The following is a 23293-nucleotide window of genomic DNA, read 5'->3' as shown; positions in this document are numbered from 1 at the left end:
CTCCCTGTAGTGAAAAAAAATTGAAAGCAGAAATGGAAAACTTTTATAAACTTTTCAGAGAAATTACAAAAAAAAAATTAAGTTTTTGATACGGGTGCGAATTATATTTAAAACTCAGAATATTTTAAATAGCACAAAATTGTACTCAATAATGCATTGTGAATTTTATAATTACAACACGCAGGTATTTATCATTGTTAAATAATTATGTTTTGAGCGTGTGTGGAATTATTATCGACCATTACAATCGAAGCGACCGCAAAAAGGGAACAAAGCCGGAGTCGTATCCAGTTAATTGCTTACCCTTGCCTTCATAAAAAAAAATGCGCCATATTGCGTCCAGCGGCCTAACCACCGCGAAAAAGAAATTTACGAATAAAAGGCGGGATAGTTACACGCTGCATTGGAAATTAGAACCCTTTAGGGCGCCACGCCGGCAGACAAAGGGGCAAATGGCAAATTGTCGGCAGGTAGCGAATATGCCGAAATAGTTTCAATAATTACTAAGGGCTCTCTAGTTTAATAAATGGCTGTTTTTTTCTGTATTATAAAGGGGCGATCGCACCATACGGACTTACCTGACGCGAACCCTTCTCATAATGAGTAGAGTCCACTCGTTGCCCGCTAATTTTTTATTTCAAATAGATAATTTATTACAATTAACGAAATTTAATAGAAACCGAATGAATTTATTTATTTTATTAAATTATATGTAGTGGTATCAGAAGTTAAAGGTAGATTATTTGTTAGAGGCCGCCACGATATAACACGCCGCATTTTCGACCGCATTGCTTCAAAAGAAATAATTATTTTACTTAATGCTATTACTGTAAAGAACTTAAATACATCTAAACATTTGCGCTATCTGTCTTTGGTTGGTGGGAGCTTGCTTCCCGAAGATTATACCGACGATTAACATTCACATGTTTTAGTCTTGTTAAAGATAAGACTACGGGTTAACTCTACTGCCACACGGACGATAGGTTATTCAAGACCAAGTTTGATCTAATGTGAGCTGACTACTACATGGTGTAATTTTTGCCCTATTTTGTTGGTATACGCTACTGTGTGTTTAATTTTAAGAATACTATCATTCAGTTTAAGCAAGAGACGTGTTGCTACGCAATTTTATATTATGGCTGTTAGCTGTATTCCAAAATACCACTGAATTCTCTTGAAATATTATACGATTTTGTATTACAAAGCTCTGTTTGCCGTACTCTTATGGACTACATAAACGAAGATGTTAAAAATTCACGAACATTCCGTTTCGCTCTCAATGCTATTTTAATTTGAATTATTTATTCGTTTGTTTTAGACACATGGTAGTATATCCCATATTCTCCCAAAACATCTATCTGGAGCAGTTCGCGTGAACGCAATAAAAGAATTCCGACCTGTATGGTAAAATATTTTTTTATTACTGTATGCCAGTATGTTTTTATACTTCTTTACCAGAAATATGTGTATATATATAGTCATATACCACATTTGTTCTAAATAACGCCAACTAATATGTGCATTAAAATCCTTCCTGCTTTACCAAGTTTTAAAGATTTACAAAAACTTTCCGTCACAATAAACGATATCTTAAAGAATGGAATTGTATTGTTGGTTCAATGTTTAGATTAAACAGTATAAAATGAAAGGGTAAGATGACAATAACACCCCTTTGGCCGGAGGCAATGAAGTGGATCATAATGACTTGTAATTCCGATGTTTTCACTGTTAAAATCGCATTTCCTGAACGCGACATTTAGTAAATTCGGTGATGCGGACACCAGAGATGTGCGGGGACAAAGCATGTCTCCTATACAATACGTTTCAGAGACTATTTAAAATCAATCTCTCACCGACACCTACGCACATAGAAATTTCCGCATGGTCCATGTGTAAAGAATTTAACGACTACGAATGAATTACATTACTTCAACTTTCTAATCATTACACGTTCTAAATTTCTACAGGACTTCAAAAATTACGGTTAACTCTTTTGGACACGATGGTACTAAAAACGTTCCACCGTTTTGACGCGTTATAACGTATGGTGGGACATTTGTGACCCACCTCTAAATATTGAAATAACTGTGCGGTCATATCTGTGTGATCCTTTTTATTTAAAATATTTGGCAACACCTTAAGCATTTGTTATAAATATATTCGAGTGCAATGGCAACGTTTATCATCATTTTAAAGGTTCATGGAGTATTAAAATCGAAATTTTTTGACAATTATTTTACGGGATAAATTAACTAATAGACTTGAAACCGAAAAATCAACGCATGTGGTGTATTTAATAAAACGAGAAAAGAAATTGTCTAATTTTAGTTAAAAACGGACTTTATTTTTTTTTTCAAAACGGATGATGGTCATGAAAAAACTTTGTTGGAAATTTCATTTGATTTAAAACTGGTCATATTACTATATTGGCCTAATAAATCGAATAATTTTTTTCAGGTTTTTACAAACAAATACCGTCTAATAGCGCATTGTAATCGTCGTAACATTTAACATCAAGTAAGGACCTAACTCGCTTAAGTAGTTTCTCACATCGAATACAAGAACTTTATGTAAAATCTAGTAACGCTTTACTCTAGTGACTTAAAGCAAGAACACGGAAGCCTGGAGAACGTATAACGCCCGCTCCGTACGGCATAGCGGCACATCCAAGCGTAAAACTGCCAGTAATCCTTTCTCGTTAAAGCCTTTGACGAGCGATAGGGTAGATACAATTTACAACAATAGCAATATTTAGCGGCTCTCACTTTGTTCTTTATCTCCTTACGGTTATTTCCCTAAGCTCGCATTCGGCGAAAACTTAGACATTAAAAAAGTTTATTTTCATTTTCACTTCGATATTTTAAACCTTTACATTGACGGAATTAAACTTTATCAAAGTTAATTAAAAACGTTCCAACTCCACCAATTCGGCTAATTTGTTTGGCATATTTTCATTAAGACAGTAGAAATGTTCTTAAAAAGAAAATAATTAGAAAATTGAGAAGAAAATTGTTAACATAAGTTTTTTCAATACAAGCCACAGAGTATATTTTAACAACTGTCCTTAGCTGTCAATATTAAACATCGTTTAAAGAAGAATAAAGCGTTTAAAATGTTATCGAATTGAACACTGAGAAGTCTGCCGGAGAACGTAGTGAATAAATAAAAAAGGTTAATATCTTAATTGCTATCACTTTGCTGTTAACTTTGTTAGTGATTTTGCTATTTCTATAATAATACACCAATACTATTGTTTCTTTTTGACATTGAAAGCAGCGAGTGGACTTTTGATTAAAGTAGGAGCCCATACAGAGACCCATGGACACAAATGTCCCTCATTAATACACGTCAAGCAGAGGCTGCGAGAGACATTTGAACTAAGATCACATCATTAATATTGAGCAGTACATGAAGGCGGTGTCGCCGGAAAAGGATAAATGTCATGAAGAGATGCTTTCACCCTTTATAACTCCTACCTATTTGTCAATGTAAATACGTTGTAAAGAATTTACCAAAGTAAAGACCTATTATGTCCTACCATAACTTTTGCAACATCTATTAATATTGCACAGGTACATACATACAAAAAACGATCTGCGTTAATGACGCTAATTTCGCGCTTGTCTAGTACGTTTTATTAACATATATTTAGATATCTCAATTGCGTTCGAAATTCATTTGAATTGTATAATATTGGTAACAAATCGCTTATATAATGTCAGTAGCAAATAAAACATGTTTCGCCAAGTAAAACAAATGTATTTAATAATTATTACGAAAAGCTAAAAGATTAATTAAAAAGTTAATTATTACAATACGTTACTCACCCTTATTTATTGTTTATGGGTACGAGGATTGGAATGCAATTACCAACAGGAAGGCACAATTATTTGTGGCAAAGACAACAATTTTTGTGTGTGATTAATATCTCATAATATTTTGTTTAAACGGTAGCTTATAATAATAAAATAAATATAAAGAGTTCTTCACTTTATTTACGCCTCATGAAAGGTATCGTTTTGAGACAATAACACAATTTTCTATTTTAGTATTTATAATCTGTTATTCGTGCAAATTAATGAACTAAATTTATTGAGTTTACCAGTGAAAATACGAGTTTTACAGGTAATAGTAGAATTTATGTTTTGTATTAGAATTTATTACCCTTTCACATGTCCGAACTGCATTCAATACAAAGCTGGACGCGGGTCGGCCAACCCATTAGAACTAACGCGACGGGGGCTCATGATCACTTTGCTCTTGTTAATTTATGTGCTTTGTCACATTGTATGCTCACAAAAGACGCATTTTATGGCCTGCTGCCGGACACCCAGATTAACATCGACGTATGATCTTAGCTTTCTCTCGTTTTGTGCAAAAGCACAATGGCCAGTCAAACTGGACACCTGGCATTAATGGTTTTAACGAAAAAATCGAGGTAGCTACCGTTCATTCCATTTTGTGCAAAGGGTTTCTTAAACCTACACCTGCATATAACATAATACAATGCGCCATTAATTATACAGCAAATTAATCATTTTTATCGTTTTAATGCCGGCGATCGAATTACCGTCTTGCTTCAATTACCTATAAAATTTAATTTTAGATTTTAACCTAGCTTTTTTATCTAGGAACTTACGGATGCAATCTTCTGAAATATTTAATATTTTACGTAATAGCGATACCACTCTGACGCGTTTTTCTGCCACTAAGCAAAAGCTCAATTAGCTAGCTTATGAATGTAATGAAATTACATACCATTTTAAGTCAAACAACACAAAATATGTCAATTACAACAGTGTCTTTGGCAATTAAAACATCACTTATAGTCAATAATATGGTTAATAAAATATTCTCCGCTTTAAAGAACTGATCTCTAGAGATCTTTCAGTTTTGGGGTTTTAATGTCGCGATAAATCGAGTTTGGAAATTGTATATAATTTAAACGCACCTAATCATTAGCCTAAATATTAAATAATAATAACTGACTAAGGCATCAGTGTTCAGAAATCGATACGTAGATAACTGACGTAGGACACTAACTTTATAAGATGAAACAGTTTTTTTTATAAATAATATTGAAATACAATTTCCAATTTAATATTACTCCACAATTAAAAATAAGCCTCTGAAATTGAGTTTTTAATTATGGTTAACTTTTCCAATACGTAAATATGATAGATCATCGCTTTCAATACTGGATAAAAACTAAATCCGGAAATATTAAAAATCACGATAAGACTTTAGAGAAATTTTACAAAGTTCTCTACAAGAAGGCCTCAGAAGAAAATAAAATAATATAGTTATTGTAATATTCGTATATTAAATTTTAAATACGAGATTAAATGTCTAATTTTAATACTAAAATAATTTATATAATACCTATAAACTGAAATTAAACAATATTTTAAGGGCTTTTGGTAGACAAATTTATCACAAAGAAAACCAATAAGAATATATTATTCACGATTTCTAAATAAAAAAAAAAAACTTACAAGATTTAACGCCTAATGTACTAAGAAATAATAAAAATATTTTAACGATATAAAATTATAAACAGTAAAGCTAAAAATTTCCTAAAATGTTGTATTTAAGTAATTATGAATAATATAATTAAAAATATGTGAACCTATAAATTATCTACTAAACTAACCAGTAATACCTTTCCTATATTAAATAATTTCTTACTTTTGGTTGTACACACAAAACTGAAAGTACTTTTATATTACAAAAAAGTTTAATGTAAAGGCATGGTATCTTCATCGGCGATCGACTTTTGTGGAGCCTGTCCAGGTGTTAACTCCCCATGTATCCTCACACGGTATACACAAGTGTACAGGGAATGGCCCCAGTTGGAATATATTTTAACTCGCACGAGAGGATAACCTGTGGTCGCCGGGTGCTGCACTTCGAAGTATTGTATCGGCTTGCCCTCTTTGTCATACTCGAAGCTTCCGAAATCGTGGGGGTATAGATCGTTCCGGCTAGCCAGGCCTTCAAGTTGGAAAAGACGTGGTGCGGAAGAAATTTCTCTGTAATACATCTTTTATTGCAATAAAACAATATCTTTATACATAAATATCATATTATACTTTAACAGTTGATAACCAATCTACACATTCGAATTTATGAAATAAGTATATTATATACGTACTGTTTGCATTACTATGTAAAAATTACCAAATTTCGCACGTTTCTAAAGTTGTTAATACATTGCTGGAATCATTTATATTAAATGCACACATTAGCTAGCACACAGAGTTTTGTCTCTAGTATTTATGTTTTCTAAGATTTAATGAACAAAATATTTTTTACCTTCAAACAAAGGTATTATACGTAACAATATTTATCAGGCTCTTCAAATATATAATAGTAAGAAACAATTAAAACGTTACCTAGTAGGAGAAATATGTGGAGGGATGTGTTCGATACTGACACCAGTGACATGAACAGATCCTAAAAGGCGTATTGTCGCTTCTCCCCTGGGGCCTTTAAATGCCCAACATTCACCAGGCAACGCACCGGGGCGAAGTATCACTGAAGCCCCGGGACATTCACGGCAGAACAGAGAACTCACGACGTGAAGAGCCCATCCAACTGATGATTCGTAGATCATATACTCCTTAGTTTCCCCCGTATCAACTATTCGAGCACCGGCAGACTCCAACGCATAATCCGCTATCTTAAAATTACAAAATCAAGATGTTTTTAGATCGACATTATCGGTATAATTAAGACAAAATTTATTAATTAAATCTATTTATAACAATAACATAAACATTAAATATGTAAGTGGGAATTAAGCATGAAAAGTAGCTGTTATCACCTGTCGATCATAATCACCAATGTCGACTAATTGTCGCGTTTGGGAACGTCGCGAAGGTTCTAAAGCATCCTTAACTCGACCTGTTGCAGCTGCCATTGCCGGTAATGCTGAAGACATTCGCTCTAATTCATTACGGATGCGTTCGTGCTCACGGTTCATCTGAAAAATAATATTGTTTCAAAATGCTCGTAACCCGTACTTTTGTGAAAGGTATGATTCCTTAGGCGACCCATCAGTCACATGGAACTCTCCTGATTTAAGATATTAGAATTATCACTTGGAATTTTAAGACATTTAATAGAATAGACACTTAAATACAAAGAGACGCAAAAATATTAAAATACTCAATTACTTATGGGTTGTTCATAATTCACTAGCTTATTTTTCACATTTCTTTTTCTTGAGTCACACTTTCCTCGTTATATTACTGCCACTATCATTAGCCGACAGAGCATTTTTAATGACAATACTACTACGGTATAGAATTTCCTAAATTTTCTTATTTACATTTGTCTCTAGAATTTCTTGAACGTTTTGATACCACTTAATACTTTCTATACCGTTTCGGCATATCACACCCCGAGGACACTTTGGTCAATACTTGAACCTCATAATAAAATCAGTGCACTGACACTCAGGAGGAGGAGACGTATGTGCTAAGTTGTCAGTAATACAAGCTTTATAGAGGCAACGGTAAAACAAAGAAACCACCCGGTTCCATATATGATTTTCTATTTAGAAATTCTAAAGGAGACAAACTCAGGTTAATTAAAATTTCGTCTATTACATTTTGTTGTTGAAGAATCGGCGGTTAATCGGAAGAAGTAAAGAATTATTTTCATTGAGTTTTAATGTAGTGACTTTTAACTGTATTGTTGTATTGTTTCTGATGATGTTCATGCTGTTAGCCCTAAGGCTTTTACAGCTTCGTCGGTACTGAGTTCACAGAACGGAAGGGTCCGTGAACTAGATGACTTTTAACTACTTTCTTTTACTTACTATTGTAAAGTACGTATTATAAAAACTGAATGGATAGGAATAACCTCCGACAATCCTTGTGTGAGTTGCATGACGACATATTTTATATCTCCAAAATCTCCGTCAATTGTGTCCTGCGAACCCATTAGATAAGAATACACGTGTAATCCCAGCAACAGCGTTAAAGCGACGCAAACGAATGATCGGAAGACATTGCGCAAGCAACATGCATCATCACCGTCATAATCCATTAATCAAGGTTCGAAAAATATATATTGAAGAAATTATAATCTGTATAGAAATAAAAATAGTAGAACGACCCTATAAATAACAAATTTTGTTAAAATCTTTGTAAGCGTAATCCCAAGTTTACATAAATAAACAATCATGTGTCATAGACTAACTTCTTACACGATGACATTATTAATCTCTCTAATATTTGCTACAGAGGTTCGTTAAAATATAGTCTGTTGGTGAAAATTCTCACAGTAAAAGTCTATAACATATTAGCAACGCTTTCACAAAATAATTGACAGTTCCTAACGAATGGAAGAGTGTTGTTAATCAAAGTACTACTCTTATTACCATCATTAATATCACCGCTCAAAACAATGTAGCGAATAAAAAATTAAATTCGATCAAGCACCGTACTGATAAAGCTGAACGGCTGAGCTTACAGGCGAATAACCTTAGTCAGACTTTGTACTGTTATTGCTCTGTCGCAGTCCTATAGATAAAGTGAATAAATGAAATGTATTTCAGAATGATCACTTTATTTATTACTTAAATATCTAATAATAAATTATTGATTACTTAGAAAAAACGTTTCCGAAACTGCAACTGTTCTAAAAATATACCTACTAATATAATAATGCATGCAATTAGTGCATACTTCGGTAGTATTTAATTTTTTTAAAAATTTTTGTCCTGGAACTTCCTGTTTCTTTTTCACAACTACAACTTGCGAAGCAGAGTAGAATCAAAAAATAAAATAGATTGATAAGGGTTGTGGATCAATAAGTCCTGTTTCAAGTTCCAATATTGAATTTTATCTTTTTAAGTTATACTCTGAATGTAATAACTTTTTGATACACAATATTTTTTAAATTTTATACATCGCAACTTTTTTTTAAATTTATTGACGTCAATATTTAAGTTATGCACAGGTTTTAATTTTCTCTGTGGTTTGCGTAGGAAAATTAAAAGTTGAGTTTTAATTTTTTTATTTAATTTTATAATTTCCCAAATTTTGATATTTTAATTCCAAAATCCTAAGCACCTTCTGTAGATTTTGTATTGTGTGAAAAAACAAATTAATGTCTCATTTCTCAGAGTGGCCACTTTATACAACCTGATTGGAAATGGATGTAAATAAAATGTTACAAACTTTTTGCTAACAAATGAACTATATACATTCACCCCTTAAAAATTTTACGCCTTTAACCAATCAGCCTGAATAAATCGAACAAGACTGATGAAATAAATAAATCAGGTTCGTAATTGTAGAAATCGTTTATTGCAAGTTATGCTTTTTGCTGTTGCGCGTTGTAGTCAAGCTGCGCAGCGGCGACGGACTTCATCGATTCGTGAGCCTGGTGCACGTTGGCGCGCCACGCGAGCAGCACGGTGCGGAGCTGCTGCCACTGTGCGCGCCCGAAAGTGCGGTGCATCGTACTCGTCACGCGTACGTTACGTTGCGCTTGGTCCATCCGCGCACGCACCAGCTTTGTCTTCAACACTGAGAAAATTTAAACCCAAAATTATGTAATAAACCTATGTTCCTTAAAAATATCCATAGAAACGGCGTCGGTAAGCCTCCCGCTAGGTGGCGCGAAATCGTTGGATGCGGACAGCGCGAGACCGGTCAACGTGACGATCTTGTAGGCCTATGCATAGCAGTGGGCGTTTATCGGCTTATATGATAATGTGTTTTTAACCAAAAATACTGTTTACACATTGTCCATCCTCTAGAGATGGAAGAGGTGAGGGTGCTTGACATAAACCATCAGTACTCTTGTGTCTCAAGGTGAATCAAGTCTGGCCAAGGTTATCTAAATTGACCAATATATTCCGATTAATAAAATATTCTCCAAATATTTACTCAAACATTATAATACTGATCCTGGGATAAATTTACATTATTTATTCCTAGATTTCTTCCATACCCATAGAAAACTAGACAATAAAAGCAATCAAAACTGTTATTATTCAATTAGTATCTGCATTAAGTTTTTTTAATTATCTAGCTTAGTCCATTTTTTAAATATTAAATTCAATCAGTACAATCATTCTAGAGTAATAACAAAACAACTAGAATCCAAACTCAAAATTGGACAATATTGTTGTTTGTTGCATGTAAAAAATGATTACTTTAATTTTACCTTCAATGATAAATGCCTCCACATTCTTCTCTTCAATTTGTAATTCAGAAATCATGTCATCAAATGTTATTTCAGGATTTGACTCGGCCATTTGCATAAACGACAATATTCTCATTTTCTTGACATTTTGCTCATGGTTGAGCCCTGAAAATCAATAATTATTAGAACAACTGTATTAATAAACAAAAAGAAATTGATTATTTCAGTTGAGCTGTGAAAACACCATAGTCTGAATTAATTTTTTTTCTTAATACATTTATTAGAAATCGGCTGAGGGTGCGGTAGTAAGTTTAAAAAAAATGCTTAAGTAACTTAAGTATCATGGCAAATAAACATGTTTTACTTAAAATATTAATATAGTATAAATCAAAAATATAATAATAAAATATGTAAACAAAATTGATGATTTTAGGTCAATTTTGTAAATAATATTGTTAAACATTATATTTACTAAAAAAAATTTAAATGTGTTAAGAAAAATTAAAAAAAAAATTCATAGCCCATTTTCATGGGTGCTTACCTATGAAAATGGTCTAGGATTTTTGTTACATTTGGTTTAAGTTATGTAGTTGTGTATATATATATAACTTTTATCATCAGTCTCATAACAGTATAGCATTTTAAGAATTATAACAAATTGGTCTCTATTCAAAAAATAAATTATAAGTAACAGAGGAAACCTACCTTGGGATTGGACAAACTCTTTATGATTTTCATAAAATGTTTGATAGCTTGATAGTTTTTCAGACACAAAGATGGTGAGCAGGTCATGAATGAGTTCACCTTCAAGGAATCTTACAGGCTTTAATGATAGTAGAGGATCCAACAGGAATGTGTTTGGATCAGCTAGTGCAGTTACTATGCACTTGATAGCATCTTCTCTAGCGTATGAAGCATTCTCATCTGTGTATGTGCCAAGTAGTTCAATCATTACCTTTGAAGCTAATTCTCTGTAATGAAAAAAGAAGTATGAAAAAATTCAAACAATGTTAACAATTTAAATAACATAAAATTGTCTAGTACAAAAGGTAATTAAAGGTTCTTGAAATTAAACCTTTTGCTGCAATATACCTCTAAGCACACAATATTTTTTTTAATTTACATGCCCTAAAATCCTATACACTATTAAGATAATACAATCTTTAATCTACATAAATTATTAGGTGTTCAAATATTATATTCAGTAAGAAGAAGTTGCTCCAATAAAATGCATGACAAGAAGTGACTTTTAATGATGCAGTTTTGACAATAATATTAATTCAATTATCATTATTTAACATTAAGAAGTTTTTCATCAAGTTCAAAAGTGAAATAATTTCATTTGACCATAACCAATTTTCAAAACCTTTTTCAGTCTTTTCATTTGGTTTCATAACCAATTTTAATGTCAGTTAGATAGAATACACAAAGAGTAACTCATTTAACATTGTAATATCAATTTATATCCACTACTTTTATAATTGTGTTAAAAGATACATACGTATTTTGTTCCTTCAACACTTGGTGCAATAGTCTGTATAATTTTTGCATCTGTTCGTTGGAGGGAGGGCAGTTTGAAAATTCTTTTCTTAGTTGATCCACACCAGTGAAGACATCTTTAATGGCACCAACACGGGCTGCCAACTCAATGACATGGTAGTACACATGGTATCTCAAAGGTGAATTTGCCTCCAAATTGTTATACAAGCGCCATAACCTAAGAGTTGTAAAAAAATCAAAATCTAAGATTTGTAATTTTAAGGTTACAAATTTTAAATGTGGGTATTGACACTTTACTGACTAGTAGCGGTTTGAACATGCTATGCCCTTTTTACCACCTACTCAGCCACAGATCATCCAAGACACCGGCTCTGTTTTAGCTTAGACAAAATATATGTGCTATTCTTAACCTCTGGTAAAATATTATGCTTCGTGTTATTGAAGAGGAACCAAATTTAATAAAATCTTTTACTTTAATCATATTAGTGTTAATCAATATTTATTTTATCTATTACAATCAGTTGTCTATTTTTTAAATAAAATATACCGTAATCCATTTCACAATATGTGGTGAAAAAAGAAGTTGTTTAATATTCATCATCAGTACTACTTGCTATACAGCAGTCAAGACAATCTGACAGGTTGTCAAGATAAAACTCCCCAACACTATCCTTTTCATTCATTATCAGAATAAAGAATGCTAACTGCTTACTGCTTGCTACTTATCAGCCTAGCCTAACCAAATCCAATGGAAAGATCAAAAGTTGATTAATCAACAATCAGTTGGTAAGAGCTGTAAAGCAAAAGTCGAATAATAGGTGGCCCATCAGTATGCACTAGAAAAACTGTCAATTAATTGGCAACCGGTTAATAAAGTGTTAATACTCCATATCAAATAACTCCCATTCCCAAATTTTACTTTATCTCTCATAATATGCTATAAGCATTGAAGAGAATTGATAAAAATAAACATTCCTATTACACTGCCTTAGTGAACTCAGAAAACAAAATGCTCATTCACTCTCCCACAGCTATTATATTGATTGTAACAAGATTGTAACAAGACTATTAAATACATTGAGGGTGTTTTTTTTAGATATTTTGACAATAATACACTAACACTCAAAACATCAGAACATTAAATTAATACTATATAATAAACATTAAATTAATATTTAGGGATACCAGTATTCTCTCTGAGAAACAGTAAAAATCTTCTACTAGAGATTCTTAAGGCATACCTTTGTTTTAGTTCAAAGATCTGAATATTTTAAGTTTATATCTAAAATACTAGTTAGGTTTTATTTTTACACTTACGACTGAAGTGCAACTAATCCTAGTTTGGGTCCAGGTGCTTTTGTGAGCCTTTGACTAAATGCCACAATAAGGTTTTCTCCCCTTTCCAAAGGTATCTGTAATATTTAAAATAATTCATGAGTATTTCAAAATGTTAATAGGTTGCAGTTTTTATTGTTTGGTTCACATTTAGGAAATTAGACTTTTGATGAGCAAATATTACCATCTCCTTAGTTCTCTGACGTCAATATAAATCAATCTTTCTTCGTTTATAGGTAATTATATTAATATTACAGCACTAAAATAACATACATAGTTACATCCAATTTTAAAATATTTTAAGACACTTACTGAAACCATTATAGACACAATGCTGTTAAGTATGGCTTCAATATCTGCTTCGTTAGGTTCTTTGAAGCACACATCACACACTCCAACAATTTTATGTAAATCATCTTCTATTCCCTTTTGAGACTTTTCTTCCGAAATTTCTGCTCCGAGGCTTTTAAAATATTTTCTTAATTCTTGAGCCTGTAATAATTTAATAAATGAAGGAAGTAATCAGAGAAAACAACATGTATGCAGGATTACAATTCATGTAACACTATATTATGAACCAATTTTAGGTTATATTAACGTGACTTACTTGATCTTCAAGCGATATGTCCATAAAAACAGCAGGACCCTGCATTTTGAATGTTTTAATTTGGCCAAAGTTCGAAATATATCAAACAATATTATTATAAAACAAAATTCAAAACTTAGACGTGGGCAAACTAGATAGGCAAACAGAAAGAATTTTGTATAAACTGTATACACTAATCATACGTCAGTTCACAGAAAACACAAAATAAAAAAGCACGGATAAAACGTGTTATAACGTATTCGCCATTCGATTCATTTTTATAATTTATTTTATAAAAATAAATAAAGACTTTGGGGGGAAAAAGTAAAAATAAGAGAAGTGGTGTACTGACATGGGCCATTTTTTAGACGATCTGTTGCTTTTTTCGTACTTTTTATGTAGAACAATTTAAAATTTGGCAATTAGCTTTTACCTATCATTTAATTCCTGTTTCAATTAGTTAATCTGACATATTTTTCTCGGTTTTGTTCAAGGCTTCTCCAATTTCTTCAAGTTTTTTTCATAACAAATGGGCATTAGTAGTAGTATTAAGTACTCAACTAAAACTAATTACCCTCTCATCTCAAATGTAATATATACAATTTATTGGCATTTACATTTAAAAGTAGAGACAGACACTTTCTTTTTTTTGGCTGAACTTTGTTTATACTACCCTTAAAGTTATATTTCTTTTTTCAAGCGGTGTAAAATTAAAAAAAATCTATGCGAACGTTCATTCTTTTAGGCATTAGAGGAGAAAGAAAGCAGCAAAAATAATTTAATATTTGTTCCATACTATATCGTTTCGAAGATGTTTGTGCTGTTAGCACTAAGGCTTTCACAGTTTCGTACGATATGAATTCATGAAGTGGAAGGGTCTATAAACTATAATTTGTTCCATGGAATATTTATATACGTAGTGAATAAACTTTGTCTATGAACTACTCTTTAAATATGTATGTTATGGTATCCCACTACAAGTTTTTTAACCTACATTGTTATTAAATTTTGCAAAAGTTATAAATTCAAGGAGAATAACTTTTATTTTGTTATAATCATGTCTAGTTTCCATAAAACTTCAGATTCACCATATAGTATAAAAGGAACTAAACTAAAAAATAATTTGCCTTATGTATCCTCTGGTATTCCGTCATTAGATCATATTATTGGTAAGTTTATGAGAGTAACAGTAAAATATATTAAAATGCAAATAAAATGAATTCACTTTATGTTTTTAAAGGAGGTGGATTACCTTCAGGAGCTGTCTTTGTTGTTGGTGAGATTTTAATTTATTAACTATTATTTTAATAATTACCAGAAGTGTATATTGATTTAGAAAAATGTATAATTGCAGAAGAAGACATATTGGGCAGTTATACCAGAGTTCTTACCAAGTATTTCCTCGCAGAGGGAGTCATATGTAAACATGCTATTTTCATTGCCTCAGCAGATGAAGATCCTCATGAAATTGTAAGTGCGGTTGAAAACTTGGGCATTTAAAAAAAAATTCTTCACCTTTCCTGTTTATTAATACATGTCTTTTTGTTCCTTTATATTAATCAATGATTGCATTTTTATTTCTTTTCAGATCAATGAATTGCCTCAACCATGCACAGAACCCATAAAGGAAGTTGCACCACCTGATGCAAATGTTGAAATGAAAATAGCTTGGAGATATTCAGGCCTTGGTCAAGTCGAGTCATCTTTTGGCAGCAATACAAATTTTGGTCATAATTTTGACCTTAGCAAATGTATGGATAAAGATACTGTGCATAATAGTGACATAACATGCATACAGCTTAATGATTATGAAAATGATAATGTTACAAAAGGAGGTAGATGTGACTGTGATTTTTAGAATAATATTTTTTGCTATGCAACATGAATTAATATAAATCTGGTTTTAGGGTTTAAAAATTATATGTTTTTCAAACTAATTAAGGATATCAAAGATATTGTATCAAAAGATGATTTCCAAACAAGCAGTAAAAATAAAAATATTTTACGTATAAGCATACAGTCTTTAGGCTCGCCAATTTGGATGGCGGCTGACTGTGACAAACAGCAAGTTGATAGTGACTACGGACAGGATTTAATCAAGTTTTTCTACTGTCTCAGGATAATTTTAAGGGACACTTTAGCTGTAGCATTTATTACTATTCCTTCACATTTATTTGATGTAAGTATATTGTTTTTTTATTCCTCTGAAGATTGAATATTCAAATGCACCTATAGAACTGAAGCTGAAATATTTGCTAATTATATGAAAATCATACAATTTTTTGTATCTACTTGAGCTTGTTAGATTTATACCTTCTTTTAGCTGATAGACAACCGCTGTAAGGCCAGGAGCCTTCCTCGAAGATCACTGTGATGACTGGTCTTGCGCTGCCCAAATGCATTGATATCTTGTAACCTTAACTATGTTGTTGGTCTGCATAGTGTCTATGGACTTATGATTTAATAATAATTTTTTATGTGTTAATTTTTTTATTTTATATTTATATGTTATCAATATAGACATCCAGCATACTCTTGATATTTTCTCAGATAAAATTACAAATTACAAGGGATATGAATCATAAGTAAACCTATAGTAATAACCTACTTTTTACAGGATGATAATTTAATGCCAAGAGTGTTATTTTCTGTCGACAATGCTGTCAGAATAGAGTCTTTTGCTGGCTCCAGCCGGGAAACCAATCCAGTTTACAGTGATTATCATGGGTTGTTTCATGTAACTAAGCTGTCAGCAATATACTCACTTGTGCCTTTTGTACCACCTAGTCTTGATTTAGCATTTAAGCTAAGAAGAAAAAAATTTGTTATTGAAAAGCTCCATTTACCACCAGGTAAATATTTTGTGTTTTAATATTATTTACTTAACTACCTCATCCCAAATTTTATCTTGTGCTAAGAGTGGACACCAATATCAAGTATGCTTACATACATTTGTCACATCCATTGATTTACTGCAAGGCTAGATTGCTGCAATGTCCAGTATTATACTGCCTACATCCAGCATTTTCAGGGACATATATATTACTGTACTTTAATTTAAAAGATGGTATAGTAAGTAACATTAGAGGAGGAGAATAGTTGAAACATTAGTAACCCAGTTACCTTGTTTATCCAATTTAACTAATGTGATATATGTGTATGTAAACTTAAATTGAAAAGATTAATTATATTATTAAGTAAATAAAATTCACTTGAAAATTTATATGAATATTATTATGGTTAAGTATAATGTTTAATTTTACCTTATATAAAAAAATAATATGACAAAGTATGTGGAGTATTTTATATCGCATTTTATTAATTATTAAATTTTCTATAAGAAAGTTATGAAGCATTTTTAGCAAATTATTATTATTAATTTTAATTGCTATATTATAAGTAATATATATATATACATAAACATATATATATATGCATATATATATATATATATATATATATATATATATATATAAATGTGTGTGTGTGTGTGTGTGTGACATTACTTATAATATAGCAATTATATTAATATATAATTTATATATATTAATTTATAACAAATAACTATATTTTTCATATTTATTCTTATTCATTAATTTAAGAGGTGCTTTTGAAACTTGTGTACAACATAAGCTATCTATAGAAGGGTTGCTGTTATCAGTGCTGCAAGGAAATTTGTTTTACAGATTACTAGTAAATATAAAGTGTCATCAAAGCTTACATAAGATTTATATACCACATAGAGTAATGCTAATTGCTAAATGTTGTTATTTTTTAGTATTTTACAATGTAATAATTTATCATTGCTTTTGCTTTCAGAACTGCAAGAGTCTAGTGAACGTGAACAAGATGATATAACAGCAGTACCTAAAGCAGTTACATGTGGAGGATTTAGAAAAAAGGATATTGAATTTTAAATATATTTGTATATAACAAAATAAATATTTTTACACACAATCCAATGTTTTAAAATGATACCGAACTTTTATTTGCCTACTTTGAATGACGACCGCGTTTAGTGTGTGGAAGTAACTGATGCATTAATTTTAAACAAAACTGCCTTAATTATTAGTCACCCCACCTGTTCATCGGAGCGTATATCCCTTAAACCGTCGAATCTATTCATCGTACAAGCTTGCACATCGGCTCAATATAACATTCGCTTGCATTTTTCTATTCTCGTTACGTGCGTTTATTATATAGGTTAGTTAGTGTGAATCTATAAGAAAATTCAATACTATCGATGAAGCTCAAAAAGATCGCCAGTGCGAAAGTTTTGTTTGGGTGTTTTAATACAATATTTTTTGTAAGAAATTTTAGTAAATATACAGAATTGTACTTTTAGATGTGGCTATTACTTAATCTAGTGTTATTTTGTTTAAAGGGATGTGGTTTTGCAAAAGTGGTATGCGGATTTCTACTGTTGTGCGATTCGCAGAGAATTCTATTATCAAGGCTATTGGCGGTACCTGAAGATGGTTTGCCCGAACCGCCGTTTTATTACGTTTCTTTAGCATTACTAGGTAGTGGCCTAGTTATTTGTTTTATATCAACGTTTGGTATCTGGGCTACATACATGCCTGGTTACATTTTATTAACTTTTGTAAGTTCTATTTTATTTTTGATTATTTAGTTAATTGTTTAAAAAATACTCAAAATAATACAGCAAATTTACTCTTTCATCACTTCTGCTGGTAAATTCGCAGCTGTTAATATAATAAAAAAAACCTTATTAATATGCAAATGATCAATTCATTTGATATATATTTTAAATTAATTTGTTAACTTTATAAGCCATTTAATTTTACTTTTAATTAGATATATAGAGAATGATATTAATTAATGGCCAATAGTTCACGTTTATCCTTAACAATGTTTACATAAGTAAAACCCAAGTTCAATCTTTTGTTTTATTTTAGTGTTTTCTTCGATAAAAAAATGTAATTAATTTTCCTCTACAAAGATAACTATAGTCAGTAAGAGTAAACAGATTCAAAGATTCTTTTATTGGGTAAACGATACATCAGAATTTATTGTATTTTTAAAGTTATTGAATCACATATTACAATACAATTTAAAATACTTTTCTCAATACATTACTATATTGTTTGTTGTATTAACTTTGTCTTGTTTTAAAAAAAAACAATGAATTGTGTACGAGTTATAATAATTGATGATTTCCAACTAGAACACAAAATACATTATTTTTAATTTATTTCAGATTTTTTTAGGATAGGATTTGTCTTATTATTATTTTTATGGCGAAAACGATGTATACACTTATATGATGGTACTCACGGTTAAAGGATTTTATGTTACATTTAGAATTTGATTACAATAATTTTGCAACGCGCAAGTGGAACTAAATGAATAATTAAAAATGAAAATAAACACAATGTTCTTAGGATTTTTTTCTATATTAATTTCATTTCTTGTACTTTATACGTTAATATTCCTTCACGAAATTATATTGTAAGATATTTCAGTATTTCTTGGTAGTGCTGTCGCTGCTTTTATGTGAATGCGCGAGCGGAGTGTTGGCGGCTATATGGCCACGCTGTGTTGGTCTGCAAAGTGCGAGGGGCGGGGCAGTAGGTGCCTTGCAGGCCTATTATGCTGTACCTGATTATGAGGAGTTCACTGCTGCTGTAGACCTCGCTCAAACACACGTGAGATTTTTCATTACATTTTACAAGGTGATCACTAAAAAGATGTGTAGTGATGGAGGAAGTTTTAAAACTTAATCTTTTGCAATAGCAGCGCTTGTTAAAGTGCACTATTGTTTATCGTTTGTTATATTATTAAATATTTGATTTAGTTGGATTAGTTATACTATTATGAATAGATGCCACAGTGGCCATTTTCTCATTATTCGGTGGAAAGAGTAATCGTTATAAAATACTCTGATTTCTTTAGAGAAGAGAAGGTTATGTGATAGTATTTTTCCCAAATAAAAAATCCCTCTGTTGTCGTTCTGCTCTCGAGGGAGTTCGGATTGTTTTGCTGAAAACTGTGTAACCCATCTTACTTAATAGAACTACGGCCAATAATTTTGATAATAGTACCCTAAAGAATAATAGTTAGCTAGGTTACAATTTTTTTTCATTTATTTGATTTCGAATATTACTATAGTATTCACAACATTTTATTTTATACGGTTTTCCAGTGTTAGGTCAAAATTTTAAAGAGTATTAATTATCCTTTTTGCGCAACAGTTAAACAATCTATAAATAATCGATATCACTTAGCCAATCCAAGTTAATGTGACATTAGGTAGACCACAGCGCCCATAACAGATGGCCTTTGAAGTCTTTAGCTTCTGGTATGAGATATATGGATCGAAGAGCGTAGCGCAAAATCCTACAACATGGACAGATAATCTAGTTAAGGTTATCAGAAGATTCTGAATGCAGGCCGATATAAATACAACGCAATCCAACAATGCACTTCCTACGGCCTAAATGATGAAATTGATCTTTAATATACTTATCTGTTTTTAAATACAGCATTAATATTAGAAATTTGGTCAAAACATACTATATAAATAATTTAGTTCCTTAGTAATTTTGTTAACGGAGAATATTGTTTCTACTACTTAATAAATTCTTCCTAATTCCAGTTAAAATGCTGCGGGATGAGCGATGCGCGCAATTATGACATGTCCGTGTGGCAATTACGCAGACTGGGCCCTCGCGGCCTGTCGGTGCCACTTAGTTGCTGCGTGCAAGCCGAAGGCCCGTCGTACCTCAACCCGGTACCTCTTAATCAGTCCCGATGCCAGGATATACAGCCTAATCAATTGTACAGACACTCTCCGGTATGCTGTAATGTTTCACTGCTTTTTGTGATATGTACATGTATAATTAAAATTAACATAGAATAAGCTCACTTTCTGAAGTGATAGTAATGTTACCTGGTAATAGTAACCGACCAAGTCGCTGTGTGGCCCTCTCAGGCGCCTTTGTGGAGGAATGTCAAACGGCTATCATTGGGTGACAGCTCAAGTCAAGGCCCCTTCAAGGGGTCGGTCCCTAGAACCTGGTTACTTCATAAAGCGTCTGCATGAGCGATCTAGGAACAACGGCTTGCCCTTCCAGTTAAACTAATAAGTAACTGTTTGAGTTTTGCTGCCTTAAAAGAAGTTTTATGCTATGCGCCCTTTTGCGCTCTGTCCTTTCGAACCCGGGAAATATGCAGTATCACTTGGGCAGCAGCAAGTCACATAAAATTTGAATAGAATCAGCTACTAGTAAATTTAAAATCAAAAAAGAGTTTTGACAATGAAAAATAGTAACTATATTTTTTTTATTATAGGCAAGTACTGTTCGCGCCTTTGCTTTTACAATTTACTGGATTTGAGCTGGAAAAGCGGAGATGCCTAACCTTCTACACAATATTTTAACAGTATTGCTGCCCTTTAAGGCAGTTATTTAAATTATTTTTTACTAGGTTGGGAAACCGCCAAGCTCCGAGATCGCATAGGCCGGCGCTTCATAGAATGACTGGACGCAAGAGACCCGAAGGAACTTCAGCACGGGCTGTCAATCGAACATATTAAAATTTCATTTCGATAACGGAGCGGTACACTGCCATTTCTAAAAAAGTTAGAATACGTCTTCGCATTAGGGTTCTCTATCGCGATAATGCGTCCGCGCATTCGGACAAAGAAACAACCAATTATTTGACTATGACAAGTGTGGAATTGTTTGTTAACCTTTATATGTCAGAAATTGCACCATACGGCTTTTATTTGTTCCCAATAAGAAATAAAATAAACTTCGTAAGTTGCAGTCTCGTGATGAGTTCGAAAGAGCCACGAAAAAGACCTTCTAAGAGGAATGAACCCATAGCTTCTTTTAGTGGATTTACAGAATGCAATGATGCGTATATTGTCAATGGGATATTTCGTTATTTATAAGTTGATACTTAATTTAATATTTGCTATGCGAAAAACTTTCTGTTTGTTACCTACGTAAATATAAAGATAGTAGAATTCTATTGAATTATTAATCATATTTTTTATGCTGTTATAAACAATTATTCAACTCTACTTTTAAAACTGTGAACTAGCAATGGTGTTTATTTATTTCAGGGTTGCTTGAACAAACTCGAAGATTGGTATCAAGAACAGTACATTATTTTCATGCTGGCTTTGTTCGTGATGGCTATTTTTAAACTAGGTCTTCTATTAACTACAGTCTTCTCTTGTATTCGTTTACGCAAGCGGAACCGATACGCACGTTCTTACATCATGAAGTCCACAGAAAATAAAACAAATGAAAACATTTACGAGAGACAAATGGCAGGCGCTTACGATTCGCCGATCACCAGAAAGTATATCCAGCCAAACAATTACTACAGCCCGAGACTGCGAAACCCGAAAATATTTCACGAAAAACCCAATGAAATCATATGAGAATTAGCCGTGGAGATAAACACTTTAGAAATGAAATTGGAGAAATTCTCTGATTATTTGTGTAAACATCAAGCAGATTCAATTATGTGGTAAAAATATTAGAAGTGTAATTTTTTGAAGGTAGAATCATTAATGTAACAAGGAGAAAAAAATCAGACAAGATTTAAAGGATTAATTTAAACAGTAAGTTTATTCTCCACGGAATAACTTATTCTCTTCATCATTTATATGAGTATGATTTAGGTAAAAGTATTAATTAATATATGACGCAAAAAATTATATGTATTTTTGTATATTTTTAAAAATTGTTTTTATTGCATAACGCCGTCCGCCGTTTGTGTTCAATATTTTTTTTATATGAAAAGTTGCTGCACTAATCAATATTCTAAGTTTTTTCATCGCTTTGGGGTGAATAAAATAAAAAGACTATACTCAATATGCAATATTATTTTCAAAAGAACATTCAAAAATTGGTCCTAAAGTTAAAACAGTGTTAACAATCGCTCTGGAATGTTTCTATCATTCACAATGGCTTTTATAGCTGTAACAGAGAGCTAATTTATTGGATTGCAGATTTTTCATTACAAGGGACACTACCAGTAAATTTTATTTAAATCTTAAATACACTACCCAGTTATAAATACAGTAATGTACTCATAAATTAATCGAAGTATCATAAAATATAAATGTTTGTTATTACATAAATTACAAATTTAATAAAAAATAATAATTAAATAAAATGAAAGTAAAAGGATATCCTGAATACTCAAGAATCCCATAAATCCCTTTCTAAATGATACATGAGATCCTTAACAATAACAATAATCTATCTATTTATAATAATTGATACTATATTACCTATTGACCATTGAGACCGACATCACAGTAAAATCTACTAATTACATCTTAGGTTCAGGAATGATCTTAAAATAATAATCTTACAGTTAATAAGTAGATAGAATTTACATTTGCTCTATGATTAGAAAATAGATTGGGTCGTTCTCAGGCGGATAGATGAACCTCATTAACTAAGAGTGAAGTACGAACATTAAACCACACTACACAGACTCTCAGTCTGTTTTTGTGGAAATTGTCTTTTACGGCGGGAACGATTTGTTTTTATATTTTATCATGTATTAATGGTATGACTGGTTTGCGGATATTTCATAAAGTAGTTTATACAGTAAATAAGTAGTAAGTTACGAAAAAAAATATATAAAATAAAGACATGGTTAACTGAGGAAGTAAATTCAGAAACTGTGAAGCACAGTAGTTTGGTTTTTTATTTTGAT

General features: G+C 31.8%; 4 protein-coding genes across 4 annotated transcripts; 2 read left to right on the top strand and 2 right to left on the bottom strand.

Annotated features, from left to right (window-relative positions):
* Positions 1 to 5737: 5737 nt before the first annotated feature.
* LOC137928956 (SUN domain-containing protein 3-like) lies at positions 5738 to 8055 on the bottom strand. Its single transcript, XM_068771963.1, has 4 exons — positions 7870 to 8055; positions 6827 to 6985; positions 6396 to 6682; positions 5738 to 6032 (listed from the first exon to the last, which is right to left on the bottom strand). Exons 1-4 carry the CDS (start codon positions 8053 to 8055, stop codon positions 5738 to 5740), a joined length of 927 nt encoding a protein of 308 aa, XP_068628064.1.
* A 1242-nt stretch (positions 8056 to 9297) lies between these two features.
* On the bottom strand, positions 9298 to 13778 carry eIF3m (eukaryotic translation initiation factor 3 subunit m). Its single transcript, XM_068771509.1, has 7 exons — positions 13607 to 13778; positions 13312 to 13491; positions 12982 to 13076; positions 11666 to 11881; positions 10870 to 11135; positions 10186 to 10329; positions 9298 to 9542 (listed from the first exon to the last, which is right to left on the bottom strand). Exons 1-7 carry the CDS (start codon positions 13649 to 13651, stop codon positions 9328 to 9330), a joined length of 1161 nt encoding a protein of 386 aa, XP_068627610.1. The 5' UTR covers positions 13652 to 13778; the 3' UTR covers positions 9298 to 9327.
* A 785-nt stretch (positions 13779 to 14563) lies between these two features.
* Positions 14564 to 17530, top strand: Elp4 (Elongator complex protein 4). Its single transcript, XM_068771828.1, has 7 exons — positions 14564 to 14754; positions 14826 to 14861; positions 14940 to 15055; positions 15174 to 15420; positions 15493 to 15764; positions 16203 to 16437; positions 17405 to 17530. The coding sequence occupies exons 1-7, from the start codon at positions 14643 to 14645 to the stop codon at positions 17500 to 17502; spliced, it is 1116 nt and encodes a 371-aa protein (XP_068627929.1). The 5' UTR covers positions 14564 to 14642; the 3' UTR covers positions 17503 to 17530.
* Positions 17531 to 17828: 298 nt separating this feature from the next.
* On the top strand, positions 17829 to 22147 carry Tsp68C (Tetraspanin 68C). Its single transcript, XM_068771976.1, has 5 exons — positions 17829 to 17891; positions 17970 to 18188; positions 19072 to 19254; positions 20205 to 20402; positions 21678 to 22147. The coding sequence occupies exons 1-5, from the start codon at positions 17829 to 17831 to the stop codon at positions 21999 to 22001; spliced, it is 987 nt and encodes a 328-aa protein (XP_068628077.1). The 3' UTR covers positions 22002 to 22147.
* Positions 22148 to 23293: the final 1146 nt, after the last annotated feature.

The sequence above is a fragment of the Battus philenor genome, unplaced genomic scaffold, assembly GCF_028537555.1.
Source record: "Battus philenor isolate CCGP_79_NKW_IND1 unplaced genomic scaffold, ilBatPhil1.0.hap1 SCAF_4, whole genome shotgun sequence".
Classification (NCBI taxonomy): Eukaryota; Metazoa; Arthropoda; class Insecta; order Lepidoptera; family Papilionidae; genus Battus; species Battus philenor.
The sequence above is the reverse complement of the archived record's forward strand: the minus strand, read 5'-3'. Positions and strand labels throughout refer to the sequence as shown.